This window comes from Lepidochelys olivacea, assembly GCF_965140295.1.
Source record: "Lepidochelys olivacea isolate rLepOli2 genome assembly, chromosome: 2".
NCBI lineage: Eukaryota > Metazoa > Chordata > Testudines > Cheloniidae > Lepidochelys > Lepidochelys olivacea.
Genome location: NC_140412.1, coordinates 97,888,453 through 97,914,276, shown reverse-complemented (window position 1 = coordinate 97,914,276; position 25,824 = coordinate 97,888,453). Strand labels below are relative to the sequence as shown.

Here is a 25,824-nt window from a genome sequence, read left to right as displayed (position 1 = left end):
TAAATCTGCATAGATCTACTGATGTCACTAGAACTATTCCAATTTACATTAGTTGAGGACCTGGCCTATACATCTATTCTATGCAAAATCCTATCATTACTGCAATGCTAAGATTTAGTAAAAACTTCTCAATCACACACACCCTAGTTAAATATGCATAAAGTACACATGAAACAGAAAAAAATCAAATACACCTTTTATGTGTGGACGGCTCAAAATTGAGATCACTGTCCAACTGTCTGTGGACAATGGAAGCTAGTGGAAACCAATGTAACCTTATGCTTTGTTAGCCTGATGTACATAACTGCAATTTATAAAATATGTAAGTAAATGGATAGACAGACACATATTTTTGTAAATTGTTTTAATTCATATAATGGTTTGAACATATGCCTCAGCCCAATGAATCCCACCAACTGGCAACAATTACATATTGGATGAAGCATGACTTTCCTTCCTGTAAATGTTCTTATATTTACTGTAATCAGAATGGGTATAAGTTGACCTACATTGCTCTTTCTAGTTCATTTACTTTTTATTAATAAAGCAATTCTTTTCCCAACGCTCCTTCCTGTCCAGACTTGTTTGGTATATTTTAGGTTGTATTTGTATGACCACATGCCCTGAAACTTTGAATACCTTTTTGAAATCCACAGTTACCATTTAATAAAAAAAATTCTTGCAGAGCCACCCCAACACAGCTCAGTTCCAGCCTCAAAAAAGAAAAGAAATTAATTGCATCTGTTACCATGGCAATCTGCACTTCTAGCATGTTTTTTACCTCCACCCATATGGGTCCCAGTATGACCAACTGGATGATGCATATGGCATGGGTGGAAGATTGAAAAAATTGGGTTTGTTAGTCTGAAAAAGAGAAGACAGAGGGGCCATGATAACAGTTTTCAAGTGCATAAAAGGTTGTTACAAGGAGGAGGGAGAAAAATTGTTCTTCTTAACCGCTGAGGATAGGACAAGAAGCAATGGGCTTAAATTGCAGCAAAGGCGGTTTAGGTTGGACATTAGGAAAAACTTTCTAACTGTCAGGGTTGCTAAACACTGGCATAAATTGCCTAGGGAGGTTGTGGAATCTCCATCATTGGAGATTTTTAAGATCAGGTTAGACAAACACCTGTCAGGGAGGGTCTAGATAATACTTAGTCCTGCCATGACTGCAGGGGATTGGACTAGATGACCTCCCTTTCAGTCCTATGATTCTATGCATCAGAGCTACACATCCTCAATTCCCCTCAATTTGCTCGAAAGAGCTGCTTAGTGCATGAATAGAGGAGGGCTTTTCAGTGGTGTGGGTTTTTGTTTGTTTGTTTGTTTGTTTTGTTTTTGTTTTTGAGAGAAAGAGGGAGGGAGACACATACATAGGGATTCACAAAACTGTGGGAGAAAATGGGTATGAGTCAAATTTCCCCAGAATTGCAACATTTCTTCCAAATGTTAATACTTTTATGAATAAGATGTTGATAGGGATTCAGGACTCCATTTTGGCAGTGGTTTATTACTAGCAGTGCCATTGATTTGCTCTATGACCTTGTGCAAGTTATATGCAGACAAATGTGGCCTTAATCTCTCTGTGCATCAGTTTACTCATTAATATAATTATTAAAATAATACCTATCACATGAGAGCGTTGTGTGGTTTTATCTGTTAGTATTGTTGCTAATAACAGCTACTCTGTTGGGGAATTTAGAACGTTGTACAAGAGAAATGTTTCTCAAAACTCTATATTAATAGTTTAATATTAAAGTAAAGCACTTATGGCTGGATCAGCTGCAGAGTCCTCAGCACTAGGCTCGACAGAGCCCGTGGTTATTACAGTGCTGGGCTTTATAGAAAACTCTTAGGGAGATGTGTTCAAGATATTGAAAAAAAAATACCTGAAAAAAGTTTTGTTTGTTGATTTTAACATTCTGTTGCAGTGAGTACTACCCAGACACTGTGACATTATGCTTGTGCCTAAGAATCAAAAGTGAAACTATTAAAAAACAAAAACAAATGAACAAATTGTCTTAAATTGTCTAAAGTGTGCATAAAGTGAACTAAGAATACTGGGTCAGACCAATGGTCCATCTAGTCCAGTATCCTGTCTTATGAAAGTGGCTGGTGCCAGGTTCTTTAGAGGGAATGAACAGAACAGGGTCATTATCGAATGGTCCATCCCATCATGCACTCCCAGCTTCTGGCAGTCAGAGGCTAGGTATGCACAGACTATGGGGTTGCATCCCTGACCATTTTGGCTAATAGCCTTTGATGGCCTTATTCTCCATTAACTTATATAATTCTTTTTGAACCCCATTATAGTTTTGGCCTTCACAACATCCCCATGCAACAAGTTCCACAGGTTCACTGTGCATTGTGTGAAGAAGTACTTCCTTTCCCAAATATATTAAATGTCTGTTCAAAGTTTAGACTGGGGGAGAGCTGGGAGTAGCCAAACAGGGTTCAGTCAGGCATGCCCCAGACATCTAATAATTACAGCAAACATTCCTAACTTAACGTTCCTATTACCTGTGACTCTTCAAGAACAAGCCGATAATCACACCACATTTTTCGCTCATGCTAAATTCTATGCTTCTTCACTTATTTGTCTCATTTTCTAGCAAGGGTTTTAAGCTGATACAGTCCCTTTAAATACTTCCATAGCTCTGTAAATGTACATAATGTTTTACAAAGAATAAGATTAAGATAAACATTTCAAATGCCCTTATGTAATTTAGGAGTCTAAGCCCTATTTTCAAAATTGAATTAGACATATAGGGCCCTAAGTCTCATTGACAATTAATGGGGCTTAGGCTCATAAATCAAGTAGGGGCAGATTTTTGTACATATTTAGGTGCTTACAGATGCAGATAGGTGCCAAGTGAGATTATCAAAAGCACCTAACTCCAAGTGCAGTCAGCTTCTTTATGCACCTAAAAACCTCTAAGCCTTTTAGAAAATTTTACCCTAGATATCTGTCTCAAAATGTTGTCAATGCAACAAACAAAATCTTGTTTTAAAGTAACAGGGCTACAACTGAGGCATAGAGGATGTGGAGATCAATGTTTGGAGGATTAATGGATGGGGTTTAGGATGTATTTGAAGAAGGGGAAGCAGGTTTTTTTGGCAGACATGAGGAGGATTCTTCCAATCATGAAGGACAATTCAAAGCTGAGACTGGGAAAGAAGATGAAAAGTGGAAAAGAGGAAAAAGAGGAAAAAGTTTAATCAATTCCTGTTTGCAATGCACTTTCAGAACCCTAAATATAAGATATCTCAGAGGACCAAAAAACAAATCAGAGGGAAAGTTTACTAGATGAGTAGGGTCTGATGCTCCCCTGTGGAGATTCCCAGCTGAACTGGGAGAATGTTTGTCTTCCCTTTGATACGCATGCGCACCTCCCATTGTCACAGGAGCTGCACATTCACTGAGGGACACTGGTTGGTTTGAAAAGTCTTCAACAGGCACAGAATTTTCCTGTCTTCTAAAGAGGATTCTGATAAAGAAGGTATATTGTATCTCTCAGAACCTTTGTAGCTTTTGCCACCGACAGCTCAGTAGTGCATGAGATTTTCAAAATTTCAGATTTTCCACTTCTTAGGAAATATCTAAATATACTTTTTTAGCACACAAATGTTAGCAGAATCTCATCCCTTTTTACAATCGTCATGTTTTGGGACTACTGTCTGGGAATGAATTTAAAGATGAAGGCCTAGTGGACAAATTAAATAGAGAGAGTGCAGTGCGGGGGAGAAGGGAAAATAAGGGACTCAATGTGGAATTTGTGTGGAGGAAGAATGAGAACTGGGGGTTAATAAAAACAAACAAAAATGGCTAATCTTAGAGTTGTCCATCAATTCCTTAAGGTTTCTTCTCCTCTCCAGCCTCTCATTTTCATCCTCATATACTTCCCTTTTCTGCTCCATTATACCTTTCCTTCCTTTGTATTATTTTTCTCAACTCTTCCCATCTCTTTCCCTTCTCCAGAAGCCCCTACATATTACCATATCTCTCTTCCACCCCTAATCTTTGAGGCATCTCTCTCTCTCCATCACCCTTCTTTCTTCATTCACCCTTTATGACATTCCAGAGTGCAATCCAGACCTACCATGCAACCTGGGATGCCTCACAATGCTTTGCTGCTATTGCTCCCAACCTGGGCGCCAGGCAAACAGCCAGACAGCATACAGCTCACATCCTTAGTGTCTGTGTATAGCTGCAAGGTGCCAGTACACTTTGGCTTCCACCAGCCTTGGATACCACTTGCAGGGTGACCCCAACACACTCCCTGTCTTGGATTTTCCCCTAACAATTTGAGTTCTGCACTGTCCAGCCCTCTCCTGGACACTTCAGTTATTGGAGGCCCATTGCCCCTGTAAGGGGTCAATGTACAACAGTTGCTACTTTAAAGGGAGCTACCCAAACAGTCCAGTTTAAAGACAACACTGGATTAGTTTTGATTAAAAATGAAACAAGAGTATTTAACTACAAAGAGAGAGATTTTAAGTGATTACAAGTACAAGGCATTAAAGTCAGAAATGGTTACAAGAGAAATAAAGATAAAATGCTAAAACTTAAACTAGACTTGGTTCAAGATAAAATTATTACCAAATGTTCCCAGCAACAGGGCTGACCAAATTCTCAGTCAGAACCCCTCCCAAAAGTCCAAAGCTCTGGTTACTTTTGTCTTCATTGGTGAAAAAAAGAGAAATATGGACAGGGAGAGAAAGAATACCTGGGGTGGTTTTGCCCCTCACCTTTATAGTCTGGTCACCCTTTGAAATGCATTTTGTTCAGGATTACCCCTAGATAAAGTTCATTCCCACAGTGAGGTTGGAGTCATAGAGCCTTGTGATGAAAGATTACATGCTGTTGTTTGCTAAAATATAAATTGATCTGTTCCTTCCTCTCCCACGTCCTTGCCAAAGAATGGCCACTTGACAGGTGATTGCCCCTCAACTGACTAGAAGTGTCAGCTTGTCCTTTGTATTTAGAAACAGGTTTATCTACTTCTTAGACTCATCTGGTAACCACATTACAGTCATAATATAATTTTATGTTCGTAACTTTACATATAATGTTGCTACACACATTTCACCATGATATTATAGACCCGTGAGGTGATAGTTTTAAAATAATATCTCACAAGGCATATTCTGTACAAAGATTATTATTATAGTGTGTAAGGTGTAAATACAGGTGTGCATTTGGTCACAGCCTCCCAATGTTCTCTTCTCTATTTCTCTCTCTTCTTTCCTTCCTATATTTCTTTGTTCCTTCTTTAGTTTCCTCTCCTACCTCCTCTTTCATTCCCTTCCCCCCGCCATCCCTCTACAGTTGGTCCATCCACCCACACTAAATAGTACACTAGTTCAACTCACGTGTAAGCACTTCATTATCTGTTCCCCCTTCTACACACAAAACACACACATACTCCACAAAACTGCCCCCCATAACACAAAATCCACATATCAGACCCAGGAGATAGGGGTTTAGCTAGAAGGGTGCAGAATGCGAGTCTGGGATAGGCAAGGCAAGAAAAACTCCAGAAGAGTGGTGGTAAGGTTCATGGTAGTACAGACATTAGCTGCTGGAGACAGGGCCCCTAGGCAGGAACCCAGGATCTGGCTTCCCCTACCAGCACAGAATAAGCGGCACAGTCTGGGCAATGAACTTGAAGACTGTCTGGGTCTGTTCAATCTAGACACCTAGGGAGTGGCTCAGCCAGAGCAGTGGATTTAAGGATGACCTGGGATGGTGTGGAAGAACTTGATAGAACTCTGGAAATGGAGGACTATTGTGACTGGGAGAGCTAAGACACAAAGATGAGGTGCTGCAGCTCCTAAGGACAAAGAGATGAGCTGGTGACCAAAAGAAGAGGGCATCAGGATGGCAGAGCTAATCCCCAGACGTGGGGCAGAAGGAGGCAATCCAGTGGTGAGTAAAGGTCCCCATGATAGATGGTCATAGAAAAAATATTATATTCCAACAGGACTTCTGAATCAACTAATTGACTCTGATAGGAACTGAGGTTACAATACTCAAATCTAAAATTAAGGAGTACACAGACTGAGACTGAGAAAAAAAAACAGCAGTACACATTTTTCCTTGATAATGCCTACAGCTGGCAGGGACCTGCCAGTGGGCGGAATCTCATCACAGATTGTGAAATAGCACACTACCAGCTGTTCAGTGTTTGGGTACATCAGAAAGGAGAGATAGGTTCACTTTTGCAAAAGCTCTCTGGAGTTGAACTGGACAATTTTTTCATGAGATGATAATAATAATAATATAAAAATGTTGAACTTCCATGTCAACTTTAATCTTCAGTTCTCAAAGAGTTTTTGAAACAATAACTAAATGAGCCTCACAACACCTTGGAGGAGTGGATAAAGAGATACTGGAATGCAGACACCTACATATAGACTAATGATCATAGATTTCAAGACCAAAAGGGACCATTGTGATCATCTAGTATGACCTCCTGTATAACACAGGCCAGAATAATCCTCAGAATTATTTCTAGAGCATATCTTTTAGAAAAACAAAAATATTTATTGTTAGGATATAGATATTTAGGCCTGTCTGTAAAGGCCTATACCCTAAGAATTTAGGTGTATTCTTATCACTTGGCTAGTTATAGAGGTATAAAAGAAAGAATCAAAATCACTGTCTGCTGGTGTAAGGGCCTTCTCTTACTGTGACAGTTTGAGGGCCTGTTCTTAGGCTAAGGCCTTTGGCTAAGGAGCAGAGGCAGCCATAAGCTGGGAAGTAAATGGTCACATCCTCACATTCCAAACTAGTCACATTGAAATAAGGTGTTATTGGGCTGTTAGGAATACAATCCTGATAATGCCTATCACTTCCAGAGAAAGGGAAGTGCCTAGGAGATGTAAAAGGAAACTTAGTTTGATAGCATCCTGTCTGGCAAGAACTCACTTATCAATAGCTGGGATGTGAAATCCTCATTTCTTTGTTGTTCTATCACTGTAGTCCCCATTTCCCTATTGTTTGTCTGTATAATCTCTGTCTGGGTCTGTGATTGTTTCTGTCTGCTGTATAATTAATTTTGCTGGGTGTAAACTAATTAAGGTGGTGGGATATAGTTGGTTAAATAATCATGTTACAATATGTTAGGATTGGTTAGTTAAATTTCAGTAAAATGATTGGTTAAGGTATAGCTAAGCAGAACTCAAGTCTTCCTATATAGTCTGCAGTCAATCAGGAAGTGGGTGGGTGTATGTGTGGGGGAAATGGGAACAGGGGTGGTGAAATTGGAATCATGTTTAGCTAAGGGCAGGAATGGGAACAGGGACACAAGTAAGGCTCTGTGGTGTCAGAGCTGGGAAGGGGGACACTAAGGAAGGAAACTGGAATCATGTTTGCTGGAAGTTCACCCCAATAAACATTGAATTGTTTGCACCTTTGGACTTCAGATATTGTTGCTTTCTGTTCATGCGAGAAGGACCTGGGAAGTAAGTGGGTGAAGGAATAAGCCCCCTAACATTAATTATGATGATGAGGTGAGATGCACCAGCTGATTATAAAAGTGCACAGCAACAATATATAATTTTTTAGGACAGGAAATGAAGAAGAATATTGTATCAAATTGGAACTGTGGGAAAAATTTGGAAGCAGTTGGACTGTTGTCCAGGACATCACATTCAATACCTATGCTCTTACACAAAGTGAAACAAGACCATTAATGACCACAAGTGTTAGGACCTTGGTTCTTTATCATATCTGAAAAATGGTAGAACAATATCCCCTTGGGTATCAAAATTTGAGTAGAGTACCATGGTTTCCTTCGTCAACACGTTTACTGTTCTCCTTGCCTAAATGACACAGTTTAAATTTATATGACTTTGAGATAGAAGTAGATTCATAGATTCCAAGGCTAGAAGGGACCATTGTGATCACCTAGTTTGACCTCCTGCATAACACAGCCACAGAACTTCCCCAAAATAATTCTTGGAGTATAACTTACAGAAACATAGATAGGAGAAGAGTGAAAGAGAGCCGTATAGACACCGTAAGTTGTAAGAGGTTAATCTTTTGTAAAATGTCTCATATCAGAAGAAGAAAGAGTCACCCTCTGAAATTTCATCACTTTCTCATCCACTGTGCTAGTGAATCGCCTTCCTATAATTCCTGTACACTTACTAAAATTGTACTTGTTGTGCAAATATATAAAATTCTCTGTTTTCCAAATACTTTGTTTCTAGTGTTATTGACGTACGACTGACATCAGCTGTTTTCATCTTATTCAAACCTTATATTAAAAATGTTAAATTACAGTTCTTTTGAGAAGACGTAAATGAAGTTTTACTGCCACCTCTTGAAAAAGCAATTTTTAGGGCTATTAAATTACACATCTCTGTCCTCAGCCAATCATAACAGAGTCATTCACTCACAAACAGAACAATAAAACTTACCCTATGCATTCAAAAAGATCAAAGTGCATTGCAACCCATAATTCCCCATTCTACACATCCAAACACGAGACTGGTTGTGTGTGCCTTTACATTGGTGTAAATCAGGAGTAACTCCAATGAAGTCAGTGGTGTTATACCAGTGTAAAGCGGGGGTAGGTTTGAGAAGAATTAAGCCTAAGAGTCCCACTTGAAGGACTTGTGCGAAATTTTTACTGGTGCATAGAGATTAGACACATAAGGATCATTAGGAACAACTGCATTCACATGCTTTGATAATCTCTGAGTTTCTTTTATAATTACCAGTAGAACTGGCAATAGTTGTCATCCTTATTGATTGTAAAAAGAGAGATGCAAAGGATTGAATGGGCATAGAGAGTGAAATATTCTCTCATCCCTAGAGACGAGGTCTACAGCTAAAACTTTTGCCAATATAGTAATGTTGGTTAAGGTGTGATTGTCGTTTTACAATATTTTTATACTGACCAAAGCCTTAGGATAGATGCAGTTATACCAGCAAAAAAGTGCCTTTGTCAGTGCAGTTTATTTTGTTTGGGGAACCGGTATACGCTATACCACCCAAAGCACTCCTTTGCCAGTATACACTGTGTCTATACTAGGAGGCTTTACCTGTGTAGCAGTATGGTGAAACTTGCACTAGTGCTGTTGCTTTTCTTTTGATACACAGAGGATTTCAATCATTCTCTCAACATTTACAAGCACCAGATGTACCAAAAATAGTAAGAGACAAATATTAAAACAAAAAGTACCCTGGAAGCCAATAACATCTTTTCATCTTGCACAAATAGTTACACGTACAACTTACTAATGATAAAACCAAAGATAGAAATAAGCTAATATAGATAACATAATGGCACAAAAAAGCCTTTAATAGAAACCAGTCATTGTTTTATTTAATTTTAAATGTTATTAAACGATAAACACATTATTTTAAATGTTTTTGTGAAAATAAAACACCAGCAAAACATAATACTCAGAAATACAGTGATTCTGTCACTCTATTTTTGTCAAAAAGCAAAAAAGAAAAGAAAAGAAAAGAAAAGAAAAGAAAAGAAAAGTTTTGCAACACTAGAAAACAGCTTTTATGTTCTGTCAGTAAGGTACTTCCAACATCAAGCACAATTGTCCAGTGCCCTGTACCCTGTGGAGTCATTTAGACCTGTTCAAAGGGAGTGTAAAATGCTGCTGCGGGGATCTGGTAATATTTCATAGTCACTTTGCAGAAAGTGCATGACAGTGTAAAATTTGGCATGTCTGTTTTTTCTTGGCATTAACTTTGGGGAAAACACGATCCATGCCTCCCATGGCTGGGTAAGTTTCTGACTGCAGCAGAAGCAGTGTGGTCAATTGAGCAGGGTGCCTCAACTCTTATTCCAGGAGGTCTCCCAATGCCACAGCATGGAGGGGAATTTGGCAAGGCACCAAGTGTATGTGTCTGTGACTACATGTATCTACTTGCCATTCTTTTCCATCGTGGTGATGGAAGGGTATATGAGACACCAGAGCAATTGCATCCCTGATACTGCAGTGGCTGCTATGGAGAAGCTTTGCTGCCATTTCATGCCTTTTGGAGGGTATTGGGAAGGATTCATTTTTTTTCCCATCCATTGCAACCCACAGAATTTTCCAGCACACAACACCGTTAGTGTTACTGTTCAGCAGTAGGTTTCTTAGCAGAGAAATTAGTTTATTGCTTATTATACTGAGATAAAATAAGGCTTTTTGTTTACATAATTCCCCAAATGTTGGGTAAGTTTTGCTACTAGCTATTAGCAATACCCTTATTTGACAGACCTCTTGCAGGAAAAAATTAATCTTGCCTTTTCTTTATTGACAGAATTTGGTATTCTATGAATGTTAAAGTAACCCACTTTGCTTTTAGTTCTCATAATGGAGTATATAATCTATATACCTCACCAGGGTTGCTATGGTTAAAGCTTCACAATCATTTCCTTTATAAAATCCATTAATCTTTTACAGTATTGGATTATAACAATTTTAATCTGAAGGAATTTAAACATAGCATTAGAGCATTAAGTATTAAAAATGCTACAATGTTCAGGATGTAGTGTACAAAAAAATCAAAGCTATTACAGACAGTCCCTTCTTTCATTCATTCATTACTGAGACTGGAAGGAAGGAGTATGGATGGAATTAGCCTCACATCTTTAATTTCCTGGTTTATATAATAATGTACATATTATTAAACTTCAGTTTTTGTGTTTTGTTTCCTTCACTTTCAGTTTCATAAAAATTAAATGCAAAATCCCTATCTAATACAATATTAATTGCACACAGTTCAAGATAAAAAGAATCAGAAAAAAAGGAAAAGTTAACTAGTAAAGGCTATGGGCACAAGACCAAAGTGGGAACTTGAAGGCAGAATTTAAAATACATTTTTGGCCTCTTAATCCTAGATTTAAAACATATTTTTGTTTGCTTTCTTGCACTATACATTCACAACTTGTCTGCTAAGAACAAAGGGGCCATCTGGAGCAATGGTAGGATTACAATATTGGAGATGTGATGCAATGCAATCTAACTAAAGGGAAAACTATTTTTGTTAAAGATTTCATGCCTCTTCAGTTACAGTCTGATGGAGCTTCTCATATATATGAGAACTCCAGTAAATGCTCCAGTAAAATCAGGTAACACTGGACTTACTGGGTATTAATATACATCAACAAACTTTCAGGCCTTTTTTATAAACCGTAAAGCAGTAAAACAGTTCACAAGGCTATTTTGCCCCCTTTGGAGGTCACCATCAAGTTTACATCCCAGAGACACAAGTATAAAGGACATTGGGTGGATATTTCTCAGTCTGCTCTAAGAATTTAATGTTATTCGCCATATGGTCAGAAGCACCATAAGTGATGTTTTTAAAACAGTCATCTAATGGCAGAGCCAAAACAATTTCAGTAAACAGTAAATCTGCTGGAGAGCAGGTGGGAAGTCCTGAAAAATAAGTCCCATGAATAAATAAGTAAATAAAGCAAACTGTAGCCATTCTCTGTATTCTCATTGAAATGCCCCCAAAACAGTAGACATACAGGGTTCAATTCCTCCTGCATCAAAGTTCCATTTTGCTTTGGGGGGTGGCTATCAAGCAGCCAGTTATGACTCCTTGATTCCATGCCCCCCGGAGGAGTCTGGGGGCCATTGGTGTAGTCACAGACCATAACCACTTACTACAGGGTCTTGAACTGGAACACAGAGTAGAGGGTGAGCCTTGGTTGCACTAGCAAATACTGCAGAGTGGTACTGCTTGGGGTAGTGAACTAGAAGACTGCCAGGGTCACGGAGGCAGGTGTGAGGACTACCTGACACTGTTTGAGCAGAAAGACTTTGAAGGACACTTCCCCCACCCCCAAAGGGGAATCAAAGTGTGATCTGGTCAGAGGCCAGAGTCATGATGCAGCCATGCCATGACTCTGTGAGCAGGAGGAGAGCTGCAGATTGTAGAAAGAAGAAAGGGGGTGCTGAACTGGGCAGAGCTAATCTCCAGGATTGCCCAAAGAGGCTGCCATCCAGTGGTGACCACAGAGTCCTATGACACCATCTCTAATATTCAATCAGTTCTGTAAAAAAGCTGCTTTATTATGTACCTAATTAGGGGTACCACTCACCTGGGTTTTATCTGGACAGTCTGGTTTTTGGCTTCTGTGTCCAGGTGCCATTTAGCTAATGGTCCCCAAATTGTGGGGCAGGGGGGCATGGTGGGACTGTTGGGGGGGCACAGAGGGTCCAGGCCAGCCCCCATGGGGGGCAGGGAGGTAGTGCCACCCCTTGCCCCAGCTCTGCTCCTGCCCCAGCCATGGCGCCGGCTCCCAGCATGCAACTGGCCTCATCCACAGCCTCAGCGTGGCTCCACACCTGGATGGGAGCCCGGCTGCCGACCCCCACCACAGCCTGGCTGTGGCTCTGCTCTGGCCAGGACTGAGGTTGTGGGCAGGGTGGGGCTGGGAGTGGAGCCGCACCAGGCTGTGGACCTGGATGTCGACCCACACTGTGGCCTGGTTGCGGCTCCGCCCCTGACAGCGGATCGGTCCACAGACTCTGTCCTCTTACCCCTGTGTGTGTGCTCCTGCCCAGCAGTACCCAGCTCTGGGGGTGGGGCAGGAGGTGGCAGGGACACGGATAAGGGGGCAGCGTGGCCCTCAAAAGTTTAGGAACTGTTGCATTTAGGGTTGCCAGGTGCCTGGTTTTCATCCAGAAAGTCCGATCTAAAAAGGGAACCTGGCAGTGTCTGATCAGATGTACTGACCGGACACTAAAAACCTGGTTAAAGCGGGGTGGGAGGGAGGCGCCAGGTCATTAACCCACATTAGTCCCTGCCCAACTGGGGCCACCTCCTATCTGCAGGGAGGCTCCTTGTCTGGCTGCAGCAGCTCCCGTCCCAGTTCCAGAGCAGAAGGAGTCCAGCTGGGTAGGGGGAGGGAGGTGGAGATGATCCAGCAAGCAATGGGGGCTGGGAAGAGGCAGAGCAGAGGGTAGGGCCTGAGGGGTCTTATTACCACAGTTAGAAAGGTGGCAATGCTATAACCAATAGAACTAAGATATTCTGTAGAGTAGTAAGTGTTTTGGGCAACTGGAACATCACTAAACACAGTTCCATTTGCTCTTCGCCGTTTTTGGCTTGGACCTTCTGCTTGTCTCCAACTTCATTTTAACCTTGATTTTGAACTCTCTTCTTCTCACCTTTCCTATATCAGTAAATCTTCCTGTCTCCAGTTCTACAATATTTTTTATTTAGATTCCTGCCCATAAATCCTTAGCCATCATTTCTCACTGTAAGTGTTGCAATTCCCTTCTCTCTGGCTTCCCCGGATCTCTGCTCTCCAAATTCCAATATGTGTAGTATGCTGCTGCATGCTTTGTCACACATACAAAGAAGGAGGTAGGACTATGCAAACCATCATCCCAAAATTCCAGGATGTAGTTGAAAATTACCTTCTGTTTCTTTTTTCATGCACTCTTTGAATTTGCTCCATCCAGCCTGATGGATTATTTCTTTATTTTGTGTATTATCATCTTTAAAAAAAAATCAAAGTTGTTGGGACCGTTTTTTTTTTAAATCACACAGTTATGGCATAACTAGCTGGAGCTGTACTCTGCAATCATCATAACCCTTCACTTCACCAATGGAAGTTTTTAAAATACGGGAGGTAAGATCTTACCCGTGCCTTTTGCTGCATCTCCATCATTAGTCTTTCATGTTGCTCAGCTATTGCCAGTGTTGCAGAATGGACTTTCTGATAGATCATCTCTCCTTCCCTTGTCTGAAAGGTGAACAGTCCTTCTCCTGTATCACACATCCTGGGATAAGATTTAGGGAGTGGGAGGAATGAAAAAAAAGTGAGTACTTGTTTTATAACAGTTAAAAATTAATGCGCTGACCTCTATAATTCATGTGCTCACCCTGCTGTTGGAAATGACTTCTCAATTTTCATAGGTAAATTTGTGGCATTTTGAACCTCTGCATGGTTACTTCTACTAGCAAAGAAATGTATTCTGAGAGATATGTGTGTGCAGAACTTTGTGAATGTAGCCTTTCGATTCAATTTTAGTCATCCAGCCAAAATAATCTGAACCGAATGAGAGGAGTCTTTATAATAAAATAAGAAACCTTTAGTAATGCAGTCAACTATTTATGGCTTTGTTTCAGATGCCTGTACTGGTGACTAGGTAATTAAATTTAAGTCCCTTAACCACTTCATTACTGCCAAATGTACAAGGTACATCGTGCCTCACTGTGCTGATATTTTAACAGAACATTGGCACTTCAAAAATGCCATTGTGGTCTATCACTGGAAAGAGGTTGTATTGAGAGCGAGCATTAAAGGGATTAAGAGATAATATTCATACTGTTGGAGTACATTTGCATTAGGCAGTTTCTACAACTCATCTGATGATTACAGAAGCCAGTCAGTATGAATACATTCCGTACTACGAACTTTATTTGTATTATACAAGTAGATTAAAATAATGCAAATTACAATATAAATAAAAATAATCTTTTCTTCCTTTGTGAAAAGTAAGTGCTGTGCTGTCTTACTCTCAGGACTTTCCCACGACAATATATGGAGGAAGAAGAGAGGTAGATAAGATGAATAACTGAACTGGGAAAGATTTTTAAATGTGAATAAACCTTCAAGGGCAGGCAGTTAAAGTGAATATTGGTTCAAGAGGAAGAACTATGTGAAGGAGACATTTAGGGCCCCAGTTTCCAAAACGACACCCTGCAATATTGCATGTGGCCCCATAAAATCTACATTTATGCATGTAAATGGAATTTGCTCAGATAATTTGAATAGTCAGCCTACTAAGTGGTTTGGGCATGCAAAAATCAGCACACAAATAGTTGTGTGTGCAATTTTAGAGGCTGAGTTGAAATCGGTTTATTAATTTGGTTCAGTATTAACAATCAAGAGTTTTAGTATCATTTGACATAGGAAAATATTTGATTTCCTGGGCCATTAGTAAACACAATTTTTCAACTGCTCAATAATTTCTGTTAAATTTACAAGACAAAGATTTTGAAAAGTGACTAGTGATTTTGGTGTGTCTCCGTTTTTTTGATGACCCACTTGAGATACCTTTAAGGGGCCTAATTTTTCATAAAGGGGCCTAATTTTTCACCCACCTTCTGAATCTCAGCTGCCTTTTCCAGTGCTTCACATCTAGCAATGAAAAATCACTAGTCACTTTTTAAAATCTTGGCCTTTTAAAAGTTCCTACAGTTTTATTTATTTATGTTTCTTATAAAAATCTTAAAAGTTGCTTTTACATTAATACAAAAAAAATCTAATTCTACATAATGAGCTTACTTACCCTGCTTTAATAAACTCCCGTGAATAAATCCCCCTCCCAGACTACGCATATAGATCAAAGCTGGTCAAAATTTTTCAAAATTCAAAAGGTCAAGGAATTTTGTGTCAAAATTTGACGAAAAAGGATTCAAATTATATGAAAGTTACACTGTTTTTTATGACTAACTTTGATGTAACTTTCATATAATTTTTATCCTTTTTTGTCAAAATTTTGACACAAATTGAAATTTTGAATTTTGAAAAATTTTGACCAGCTTTAATATTAGTAATACTTCCTGCAGTCCTTAATCTTATTCCTGTACTGGATTATTGTATTCAATATTTATGAAGAGGCTTAAACTGTTCAGATGATATCAAGACTGATCTTAACATAAACATCAGGTGAGCATCAGGCATAGTTCAGCAGTTTTTCCTGGAAGGTGTACAAGAACAGTCAAGATCAATCTCCAAAAATTGTTTCAAGGGATTGGGGGTGGGCGGGGGGAGAGGGGAGGAGAAGTGTGGAGAAAATATTTTTGGTGCAAATATTTGCTAACAGTCAATAGAGATGTGCAGTTGAATAGAAAAAAGAAAATAAAGAGTCACACTCTTTAGAAAATCCAATCTCACTATAATATACTGTATCACCACACTTCCAAAACAAAAACCAACTAACCAAACGAGATTCAATCTGTTTCAATAAGGAGCAGTAGAGGGTTATTAGCAAGCTTGGCATTAATTCAATTTGAAGGTAAAAATAAAATATTTGTATTAAATTCCACCTGAGACAGAAGTCTTTCTGTAAACATTGAAAATATTTTATGTATTTAGCCACAGGTCTCCAAGAAGCTTCTGGTACAAACGAAATGTCTCAAGAGATTTGAGGCATTAAAGCAACATTTTGGTTCCCTTAGGGCATCATATAACTGACATTCAGTTCCTGTGTAAAGAGATCTTAATAAAATTCAAACAGCGTGAAATGGAAAGTCTGGAAAAAATTATGAGTTTCACAAACTGAAACAAACCACTATCTCTTTGCTGGTTTCAGAGGAGGAAAAAAATCAACAGGGATCACAACAAGAAAACAACAAACAGGGTTTGATTAAGATTCAAGAGTTAAGCTACTTATTTTAACAAAGCAAAGCATAATCACCAGCCAGAGCCGATACAATCAAAATCTACTATCAAACTAAAAAATAGGAAACAATGAAGCTGGCCATGCGGTGGTATGGCAGCTCTTCTTGCTGGTGAAGCCTAACATGGAGGTTGTGTCTTCCGGTTGGAACCAGAAAGCATAGTGTGCTATATTATGCCAACATGAGGGAAGCTATTTATGGCAGCCTTCCAATAAATGTACTGTGTTTCCCTAGCTCAAGATTCACTATACACGCAACTGCTCAAAAGGTGTGAGAGGGGAATAATGGGCATCACCCTTTAAGGTGCTGAGTGGGCTTAACTCCATTTGAAGTCAATGGGAGTTGAAGGCAAGCAGCACTAGAGCTGGTCCAAAATTTTTTGGCAAAACTTTTTTTCTGTTGAAAATTACCATTGTGTTCAAACCAAAACAAATGAGGCAATGTAGGGATTTGAACCGGAGTCTCCCACATGCCAGATGATCACCCTAACCATTGGGACATTGGCTACAGGCGCACTAATTTTTTCACAAAAATTTTGAAAGGTCTTGGTTTTGTTCCACATCAGAACAAAACCAAATTTCAAATATTTTTGCAAAATGGAATTGTTTTCCAGCCAGCACTACTCAACACCATGCAGGGCTGACCCTTATGAAAGGAAAATGGTCTCTGGAAAGACTCAGTGGGACAAAGCTCTCTTGCTTCCATGTAGGCTTATTATAGACAATTACTCTCTCAAGGAGGTGAGTCTATTCCATGGATAGTATGGAGTAGAGTCTTTTTGCTCAGCTGTCTGGAATATTATGATACAGAAAGGTAACCCTAATTATTTATATTGTTTCCCTCAGATGACAAGTGGTTAGACTAGAAATAAGAGTCCAAGAACAATGAAATGTATATTGGCACACTGTGGGCTAGATTCACCCCAGCTGGCACAGAGAGATGCAAATTTAACCAGAGAAACCAGCTATAGCCTGAGGTGTGGGATTGATTCTTAGAGGTGGAGGTGGGGAGAAGGAGGGAGGTCAGGTGTTTTTACCATTGTTGGTCTACTCCAGGAACTATGCTGGGAAAGGGCAGCTTTACTTTCTTCCAGGAGCTCCATAGTAACCTTGCCAGCAGACTGCCAAGCATACATAGAATCAGTACATCTCTAACTGCTCTGCTTATTGTCTGGCTATGCCAAAAGAAGGACAGGAGACATCTGACATGGGTTTAATCAGGCTGCAACTTTATTATTAGATGTCTGGGACTAACCAGCAGATAAAAGTGTACAGGTCAGGTAACCCCCTGTTTATTCCATAATTACCCAGGGGGATTTTACAGTTCCCCCTCTTTTCCTCTCCAGCAAATCCATTGCTGGGATCTTACCATCCACCCCCACCCCATAGGAGGGTTAAGGTGGGCTATAAGAATTGGGGGTTGGCTCCCTGCCATGCCAATCATAGGAGTCCCCAACCACCCCCTCTTTCGTTCCTTTAATGAACACCTCTTTTTAAGTCCTTTTCCAAGCCATTTATCCGGTCATTGTATACCTTTCCTATGGAGTACCTACATGGGACATCTGCCCTACATTTAAATAATGAATTGCGACATATGGTCTACCGCCCGTCATGCCATGCATAAACAGAACCCACCTGAACCTGCTGTGGGGAAGGCGAAGAAAACCCCAACTGCACCCAAGCCAATATGGTGGTAAGGGCAAAATTCCTTCCCAGCCCCCCCCCAAACAAGAGACGGCTAGCATAATGCCCACAGTAGGCGTTAACCAAACCTGGTATTTTACCATCTAAAAGGGGAGGGAGGGTAGGTGCTGCTTCAGTCCTGGTCTGTGTAAGATGGGAGGCTTCATGCGCAGATCCACCACTTTTAAATCCTGCATTCCCAGGGGATAAGTCAGTGACCACGCTAGGGTGACCAGAGGTCCCTATTTTATAGGGACACTCCCGATATTTGGGGCTTTTTCTTATATAGGTGCCTATTACCCCTCACCCCCGTCCGAATTTTTCACACTTGCTATCTGTTCACCCTAGACCATGCAGACCCTTTCTGCAGCAGTTTTCACCCCCCTACTCCTCTCCTCTCCTCTCCCCCTCCCCACCAGCCATAAAGCACTGTTCCCTTCTTTTGGCCAGCCAGCCAAACAACCCCCGCTTAAAGGTGCAGGGCAGTCACACACACACACACACACACCAGCCAGCACTGAGCACGATACAATGCTCTGTATAGTCCTTTTTATCCCCCAGTATTCTGTCCTCCACTTCCCTGTTGCACTGGTCCACTACAGCTGTGTCACTTTTCCGACTGCCAGGCCTTTACAACGAAACTTCCTCCTCCCCACCACAAGCTGCGCATCTTGGTTTACACTGGCAGAAGACAGCACAAATGGAGGTGAATTGAGAGCTACGTTACAATTTGCTAAAAAGCAAAGATTCTTTTTCACATTCAGGTCTGCTGAATGCTGTTTAGCTGCGATCAAGGGAAAATTTGGAGGTCTGCAGATAAATCTCATTTTGACAACTAGTTTCTCTCTAAACCTAAAGTGAATGCTTACACCCTTTCCAGTGTTAAGACAGAGCAGGAACTCCAAACCAGACAATCACATTCTTATGTGCTAAAACCCCAGTGGTATGCTGTACAGTTTTTAAAATTTATTATTATACAAGTTGATGAAATTCTTAAGAGTATATCTTTTGTGCACTGCAGCTCTAGGCAATTAACAGTTGTGTTCAACTAACAGTTGAATTCTTATTTTGTCATTTAGCTACACTCACATTTTGTTCCTTTGTAGAGTTGTGTCAGGAGACAAATACTATCATGAAACACATTATGGTGGGTATGAGCATAGCTTTTATGTGCATGCACAGAACAAATATGCAAAGAGAAAGAGGGGAAGAGAATAAAAATGTTCATACTATGTCAGATTAATGGTCCATCTAACCTAGTACTCTGTCTTCTGACAGTGGCCAGCGCAAGATGCTTCAGAGAGAATCAACAAAACAGGACAATTATTGAGTCGTCCCATCCCAGCATCTGGCAGTAAGGATTATAGGTTAAAGCCAGAAGTGGACAAAAATTTTCAAATGAAAAAAAATTTAATTGGAAAAATAGCCTTTCAAAATAGACTTTAATGCCAGAAGAGACCATCATGATCATCTAGTCTGACCTCCTGCACACTGCAGGTCACAGAACCTCATCCACTCACTCCTGTAATAGACTCCTCTCCTCTGGCTGAGTTACTGAAGTCCTCAAATCATGATTTAAAGACTTCATAGTTAACACTATGAACCTGCAAGTGACCCGTGCCCCATGCTGCATAGGAAGACACTTTTTACCCAAAATTTCTGACACTACCAACATTTTTCATTTCCTGTAAAATGTTTATCATTTTTTGTTTAAATTTGGTACAGGAGAACCTTAGAGTTACAAACACCAGAGTTACGAACTGACCACTCAACCACACACCTCATCTGGAACCAGAAGTACACAGGCAGCAGCACAGACTAAAGGAAAAAAAAATCAAATACAGTACAGTGCTGTGTTAAATGTAAACTACTAAAAAAAATGGGAAAGCAGCATGTTTCACCTGCATATTAAAGTTTCAAAGCTGTATTAAGTCAATGTTCAGTTGTAAACTTTTGAAAGAACAACCATAACATTTTGTTCAGAGTTATGAACATTTCAGAGGTAAGAACAACCTCAATTCCCAAGGTGTTCATAACTCTGCGGTTCTACTGTAAATAAAAAAAGGTTGATCACCATTTTGATTTAAAAAAATCAAATATTTTGGATAAAAGGTCAATTTCAAAATCCAATGATACTAAAAAACTTTCAAAAATATTGTCATTTTCATGATTTTTGAAGTGTTGATTGGCTTTAGTTATGCACAGAACTAAGATTGGACTTCTTTTCCTGCCTCTGCCACAGATTTGCTCGCCGACCTTGAATAAGTCACTCTGGCCTAAACTATCACAACTGTTTTCTGATTTTGGGTGCCTCAATTTATTTATTGGAAAGGGGCGTTATAAAGGGGAAGTTATTTGTATTATTACAGAATGGTACAGATGGATGAATAGTCAAACATCGACTGGAAGACTTATGGTATGATCTGATGCAACATACAATATAAAGCTATGTATAAAATATGAATCATAGAATCATAGAATATCAGGGTTGGAAGGGACCTCAGGAGGTCATCTAGTCCAACCCCCTGCTCAAAGCAGGACCAATCCCCAACTAAATCATCCCAGCCAGGGCTTTGTCAAGCCTGACCTTAAAAACCTCAAAGAAAGGAGATTCCACCACCTCCCTAGGTAGCGTATTCCAGTGTTTCACCACCCTCCCAGTGAAAAAGTTTTTTCTAATATCCAACCTAAACCTCCCCCACTGCAACTTGAGACCATTACCCCTTGTTCTGTCATCTGCTACCACTGAGAACAGTCTAGAGCCATCCTCTTTGGAACCCCCTTTCAGGCAGTTGAAAGCAGCTATCAAATCCCCCCTCATTCTTCTCTTCTGCAGACTAAACAATCCCAGTTCCCTCGACCTCTCCTCATAAGTCATGTGTTCCAGTCCCTTAATCGTTTTTGTTGCCCTCCACTGGATGCTTTCCAATTTTTCCACATCCTTCTTGTAGTGTGGGGCCCAAAACTGGACACAGTTGAATAGAGAGGAATGATCACATCCCTCGATCTGCTGGCAATGCTCCTACTTATAACAGCCCAAAATGCAATTCACCTTCTTGTTCACTGTTGACTCATATCCAGCTTCTTGTTCACTATAACCCCTAGGTCCTTTTCTGCAGAACTGCTGCCGAGCCATTCGGTCCCTAGTCTGTAGCGGTGCATGGGATTCTTCCGTCCTAAGTGCAGGACTCTGCACTTGTCCTTGTTGAACCTCATCAGATTTCTTTTGGCCCAATCCTTTAATTTGTCTAGGTCCCTCTGTATCCTATCCCTACCCTCCAGTGTATCTACCTCTCTTCCCAGTTTAGTGTCATCTGCAAACTTGTTGAGGGTGCAGTCCACACCATCCTCCAGATCATTAATGAAGATATTGAATAAAACCGGCTCTAGGACCGACGACCCTTGGGGCACTCCACTTGATACCGGCTGCCAACTAGACATGGAGCCATTGATCATCACCCGTTGAGCCCGATGATCCAGCCAGCTTTCTACCCACCTTATAGTCCATTCATCCAACCCATACTTCTTTAACTTGCTGGCAAGAATACTAAGCTATGTATGAGGACATCAGAGTTGTTTATATTTTATTCTCTAGTGAACAATCAATATCAGTTTGCAGATTTTTAATTTATCATGTTACAGTATGAATAAGACAGGAGCTAGAGGAAATACCTCAGTTATTAGCATGTAGTTCTGTTCATTGACTCTGTTAGATTAATTGTTGGCAAACTGTGGCACAGTGAACACCATTTTAAAGCTAATTTTCCAGAACAGTAGCAAATGTTTCTATTAGCCCAGTAAATGAACAACAAAATATTCATCTGCTTTCATATTTGATATGTGCAGCCATACATCATACTAAACTGGGGATTCAATATGCAGTGCCATAGTTGCAGATGCCCACTATTATCTACAGAATACTTAACTTCAGGGTGACAATGGGCTGGTACGGGTCGGTACGGCACACCAGTAAAATGCTGGTACCGGCCTGTACGCAGCCCACATTAAAGTACTGCCACAGCAGTGCTCTAATGATGCTGGCCCTTTTGCCTCCCCTGGGCCACTGAAGGGGAGGGCAAAAGGGGAAGCTGCCTCAGGGCCAGCGATTTAAAAGGGCCCGGGGCTTCTGGTCGCCGCTGCCCCTGCTACTGCAGCAGCGGCCGGAGCCCTGAACTCTTTAATCGCTGCTGGAGCCACAGGCAGCGGGGGCCAGGCAGTGTGGATGGGCTGGCTCAGGGATACTGACCCCACCAGCCCTGCCCCTTCAGCCTGAGGCTCCGCCCCTTCTGGGGGCCGGTAACCCCCCATACCAGTAAGAATTTAATATTAAATTCACCCCTGATTAACTTACCACTTTGGGCCTGATTCAAAACCTGTTGAAGTCAGTGGGAAGATTCCCACTGGTGTCAGACCAGATCCTTAAGAAAGAAGGAGAAATTAACTTTCCACAAAATAGCAACCTTGGAAGTCATTTCATTTTGAAATGTTGTCACAGCATTAGCTCACCAATTAGCCTTAATGTAGGATCACTACTAGAAGCTCCGGTTGCATGGATAAGAAAGACATCTAAGATGACAGCACAGAATAAATTGGAAGTAGATCAATTATGAAAATTACCGTGACTTACTCATATGTTCCAAATACTTGCTTTAGTCTGAATTTGTTTGCATCATTTCTAAAATTAACTTTTTTTTAATTGATGCAAACATCAAACCCTCAAACCAGACACTATAGGACTACTGTTGAGAAAGCTAATGATAACGTAAATAATGCATGGACTTGATGCTACCATTTACAAATGGCATTTCTCTCCCTAAGAGAGCTTGATTCTTTCAAGTCATGGTTGAGACTTCCCCTCATGTTTTAAACATATCTATAAATAAGATCCTAATAAGAGAGGCACAAAACAAAAGCAAGCAAAACAGATTGTAGGTATTATTTTTCATTCGGTTATCTAAACATTTATTTAATTAAAAGATTTACCCTTTTATTAGGTTAAGGAGCACAGTACATTTTCAGAGAGTAGTGAAGAATGCTGAAATACTGCCACTGATTTTAATAGGAGTTGTCCACCTAAAACTTTTTAGAATGTTTGCAGATTTAGGGGTAAGGGAGCTGATTTTCAGAAGTGCTGAACGCCCAAAAAATTAAATGAAAATAATTGGAGCTGTGGATGGTCAGTGACTCTGAATATCAGCATGCGAGTCTTAAGTAACACTACATTAAGCAATGGAAATCAATGACAAGAATGGACTGCATTTATAGAGAGAGACTGTTGTAATTTAATTTCCTATTTTAGTGGGATCACTGGGAGGGTGTCTGTCTGTATCTGTGTTAGTTAAACTTCTGAATCCTGCAGTTGCTTCACACAGATAGTTGTAGAATAGGAAATGTGATGGGTAAGGAAGTGATCCAGGATCTATTTAAGTTAATGGTAAATCTCCCATTGATTTCAGTGGTGCACAATCAGGCATGAGAAAAGAGAAGTGTATAATATTGAATAGCCAAATGAGTTAAACAAATATTTAGGCAATTATTACAGTGCAGGACTATGACTATCTATAGCAGTGGTGGGCAACCTGTGGCCCATTTGTTTACATTTGCACGGCTGTCCGCAGCTCACAGTGGCCACGGTTCACTGTTCCTGGCCAATGTGAGCTGCGTGAAGATATTACCTCACCCACCTCGTGTCTCTCATCAGAAATAAAGGTAATTCTGACAAAGTATGTTTGTTCTTTGTGCACAAATGCAACACATGGCATACCCTCCTCAGGGGCGATCTATTTCCAAGAGGCATGGTTGGCTTTTATATCTAACTAGTCTAATATAATGTGGTTTTCATCTTTTTTCAGGCAAGATGTCTAAGCCAAGGATCTCAAAAGTGACTAGAGAATTTGAGTACCTCGGTGTTTGAATGTTAACTTGGAATACTCTAAAAGGGTCTGATTCTGAAAATCAGTCCCCTTTAAGGAGTTTCAACTTGAGCACTCAAAAAATGAGGCAACCAGAATCACTACTCATTTTTGAAACTTTCAATCTATCTTAAAATAAAGGGTGACATTTATAATTAGGTAGATTAATTCCTACATATTTCTAATTAAAATGTATTTTGATTTTAAGAGCCCCCCGAATATGGCACTGTTAATTTAATTAAAGAAATAAAAGTGCTTAGTCTGTCATTTCACTAATGTGAAGTGTAATTAAAACCATATACATTTTTTAAAATATGTAATTAGTCAAAAATTAGCCCCTGAACAGTCTTCACTTAACCCATTTAATAAACTGAGCTGCATCAGCCAAGAACAATAACTAAAAACATTACAGACTCATGGCAGGGTCTGAGGCAACATGATTAATTGTTGGTTTCAGAGTAGCAGCCGTGTTAGTCTGTATCCGCAAAAAGAAAAGGAGTACTTGTGTCAATTAAGTAAGCTGTAGCTCACAAAAGCTTATGATTAATTGTGATGGCAGAAAGACCTGTGAAAACTCCATTCTTGATTCTCAGTTCTGTGTGCTAAAGAAACTGATAAGAACATGAACAATCATCACCTGCACCTTTTACTACTCTGATTCCATTGCTCTTGTATTTTGGCTTTTCCATTTTATTTGCTTAGCCTGAGATTCTGTCATTTTGTAATATTAGTCAATTTTGGGGCTGACTTGGAGAAAAAGCCATGCCTATCTATGATACTATATAAACATATAACAATAACAAATAATTCTGGTGCTATAAAAACTGTGACAGTAAGTGCAGTGACAGTTGTTGCAATGATAGGAAAAACAGATGAAGATATAAGACAATGTTGATAAGATGCAGAGTACTGAGCTAGAGTAAGGAAATGTAAAAGGGTGGATGGGTGAGTCATTAGGAAAAGGTTACACTACATAAATGTCCTGAATCTAGAAAAGGTCAACAAATGAAGAGGTGAGAAAAATCAACAGGAGGCAAGCGGGAAATGTTGTTTAATACAAGAGTAGACTTTTGACAATAGACAGGAGAAGCCCTAAAGGTGAGAAAAGGTCAGTGAAAGCAGAAGAAAGGTCAGTGAAAAACTGAGAAACAAAGAATAATAATGTGAAGTGCAAGGAGTTTATAAAGGGCTACATACAGAACAGGTAGAAGTTCATAATGACTCTGTCATTTAGCCAAGGAAATTGGTGGGAATCCAAATGGATAATAAGCTTGGTTTCCATGTTTTGCAGTTAGCATCATAGAGTCCCATTCTGCACATCTAACAGATATCGTGGCCATTATAAGGTGAAAAACAATGGACCAAATTCTTTCCTGGTATAGCTCCACTGATTTCATAGTTTATCAGCCCTATAATCTAATTTCCCCATAGATCTATCAGTGTCCTCCATTTCTAGCTGTATTGTAGAATTATGAGTTGATATACAGGACATCTGCTTGTTCACCAGCAATAAAAGCTGGTTATTTACTGCAAAGAACATTATGTACAAAACATGTTTTTTCTTGTTGTATAAAGCAACTTCATATGTTTTTAAATGTGCAATTCCCGTTAGCTTTATTCCCTGCCTATTTCAGGCAGTTGTAAAGTGCCTATCACCTTCGTTATTAGTATTTACTATTTTTATGAAATTAGCACTCTCAGACTTCGGCCAAAACTGGTGTCTCTACTTGTGCTAGGCACTATACAAATATATAAGGCTTGTCTACACTACTGCTTAAGTCAATGTAACTGACATCACTCAAGGGTGTGAAAAAACACCTCCCTGCGTAATGTAAGTTAC

General features: G+C 40.0%; 1 protein-coding gene across 4 annotated transcripts in view; it reads right to left on the bottom strand.

Annotated features, from left to right (window-relative positions):
* The window catches only part of DOK6 (docking protein 6), a 434,980-nt gene that overhangs the window by 91,659 nt on the left and 317,497 nt on the right, over window positions 1-25,824 (bottom strand). For all 4 annotated transcript variants that reach the window (XM_084619311.1, XM_084619314.1, XM_084619313.1 and 1 more), the window contains exon 6: window positions 13,623-13,761. In XM_084619311.1, coding sequence (XP_084475437.1) covers window positions 13,623-13,761 — 139 coding nt within the window. The remainder of the gene's footprint in view (window positions 1-13,622; window positions 13,762-25,824) is intronic.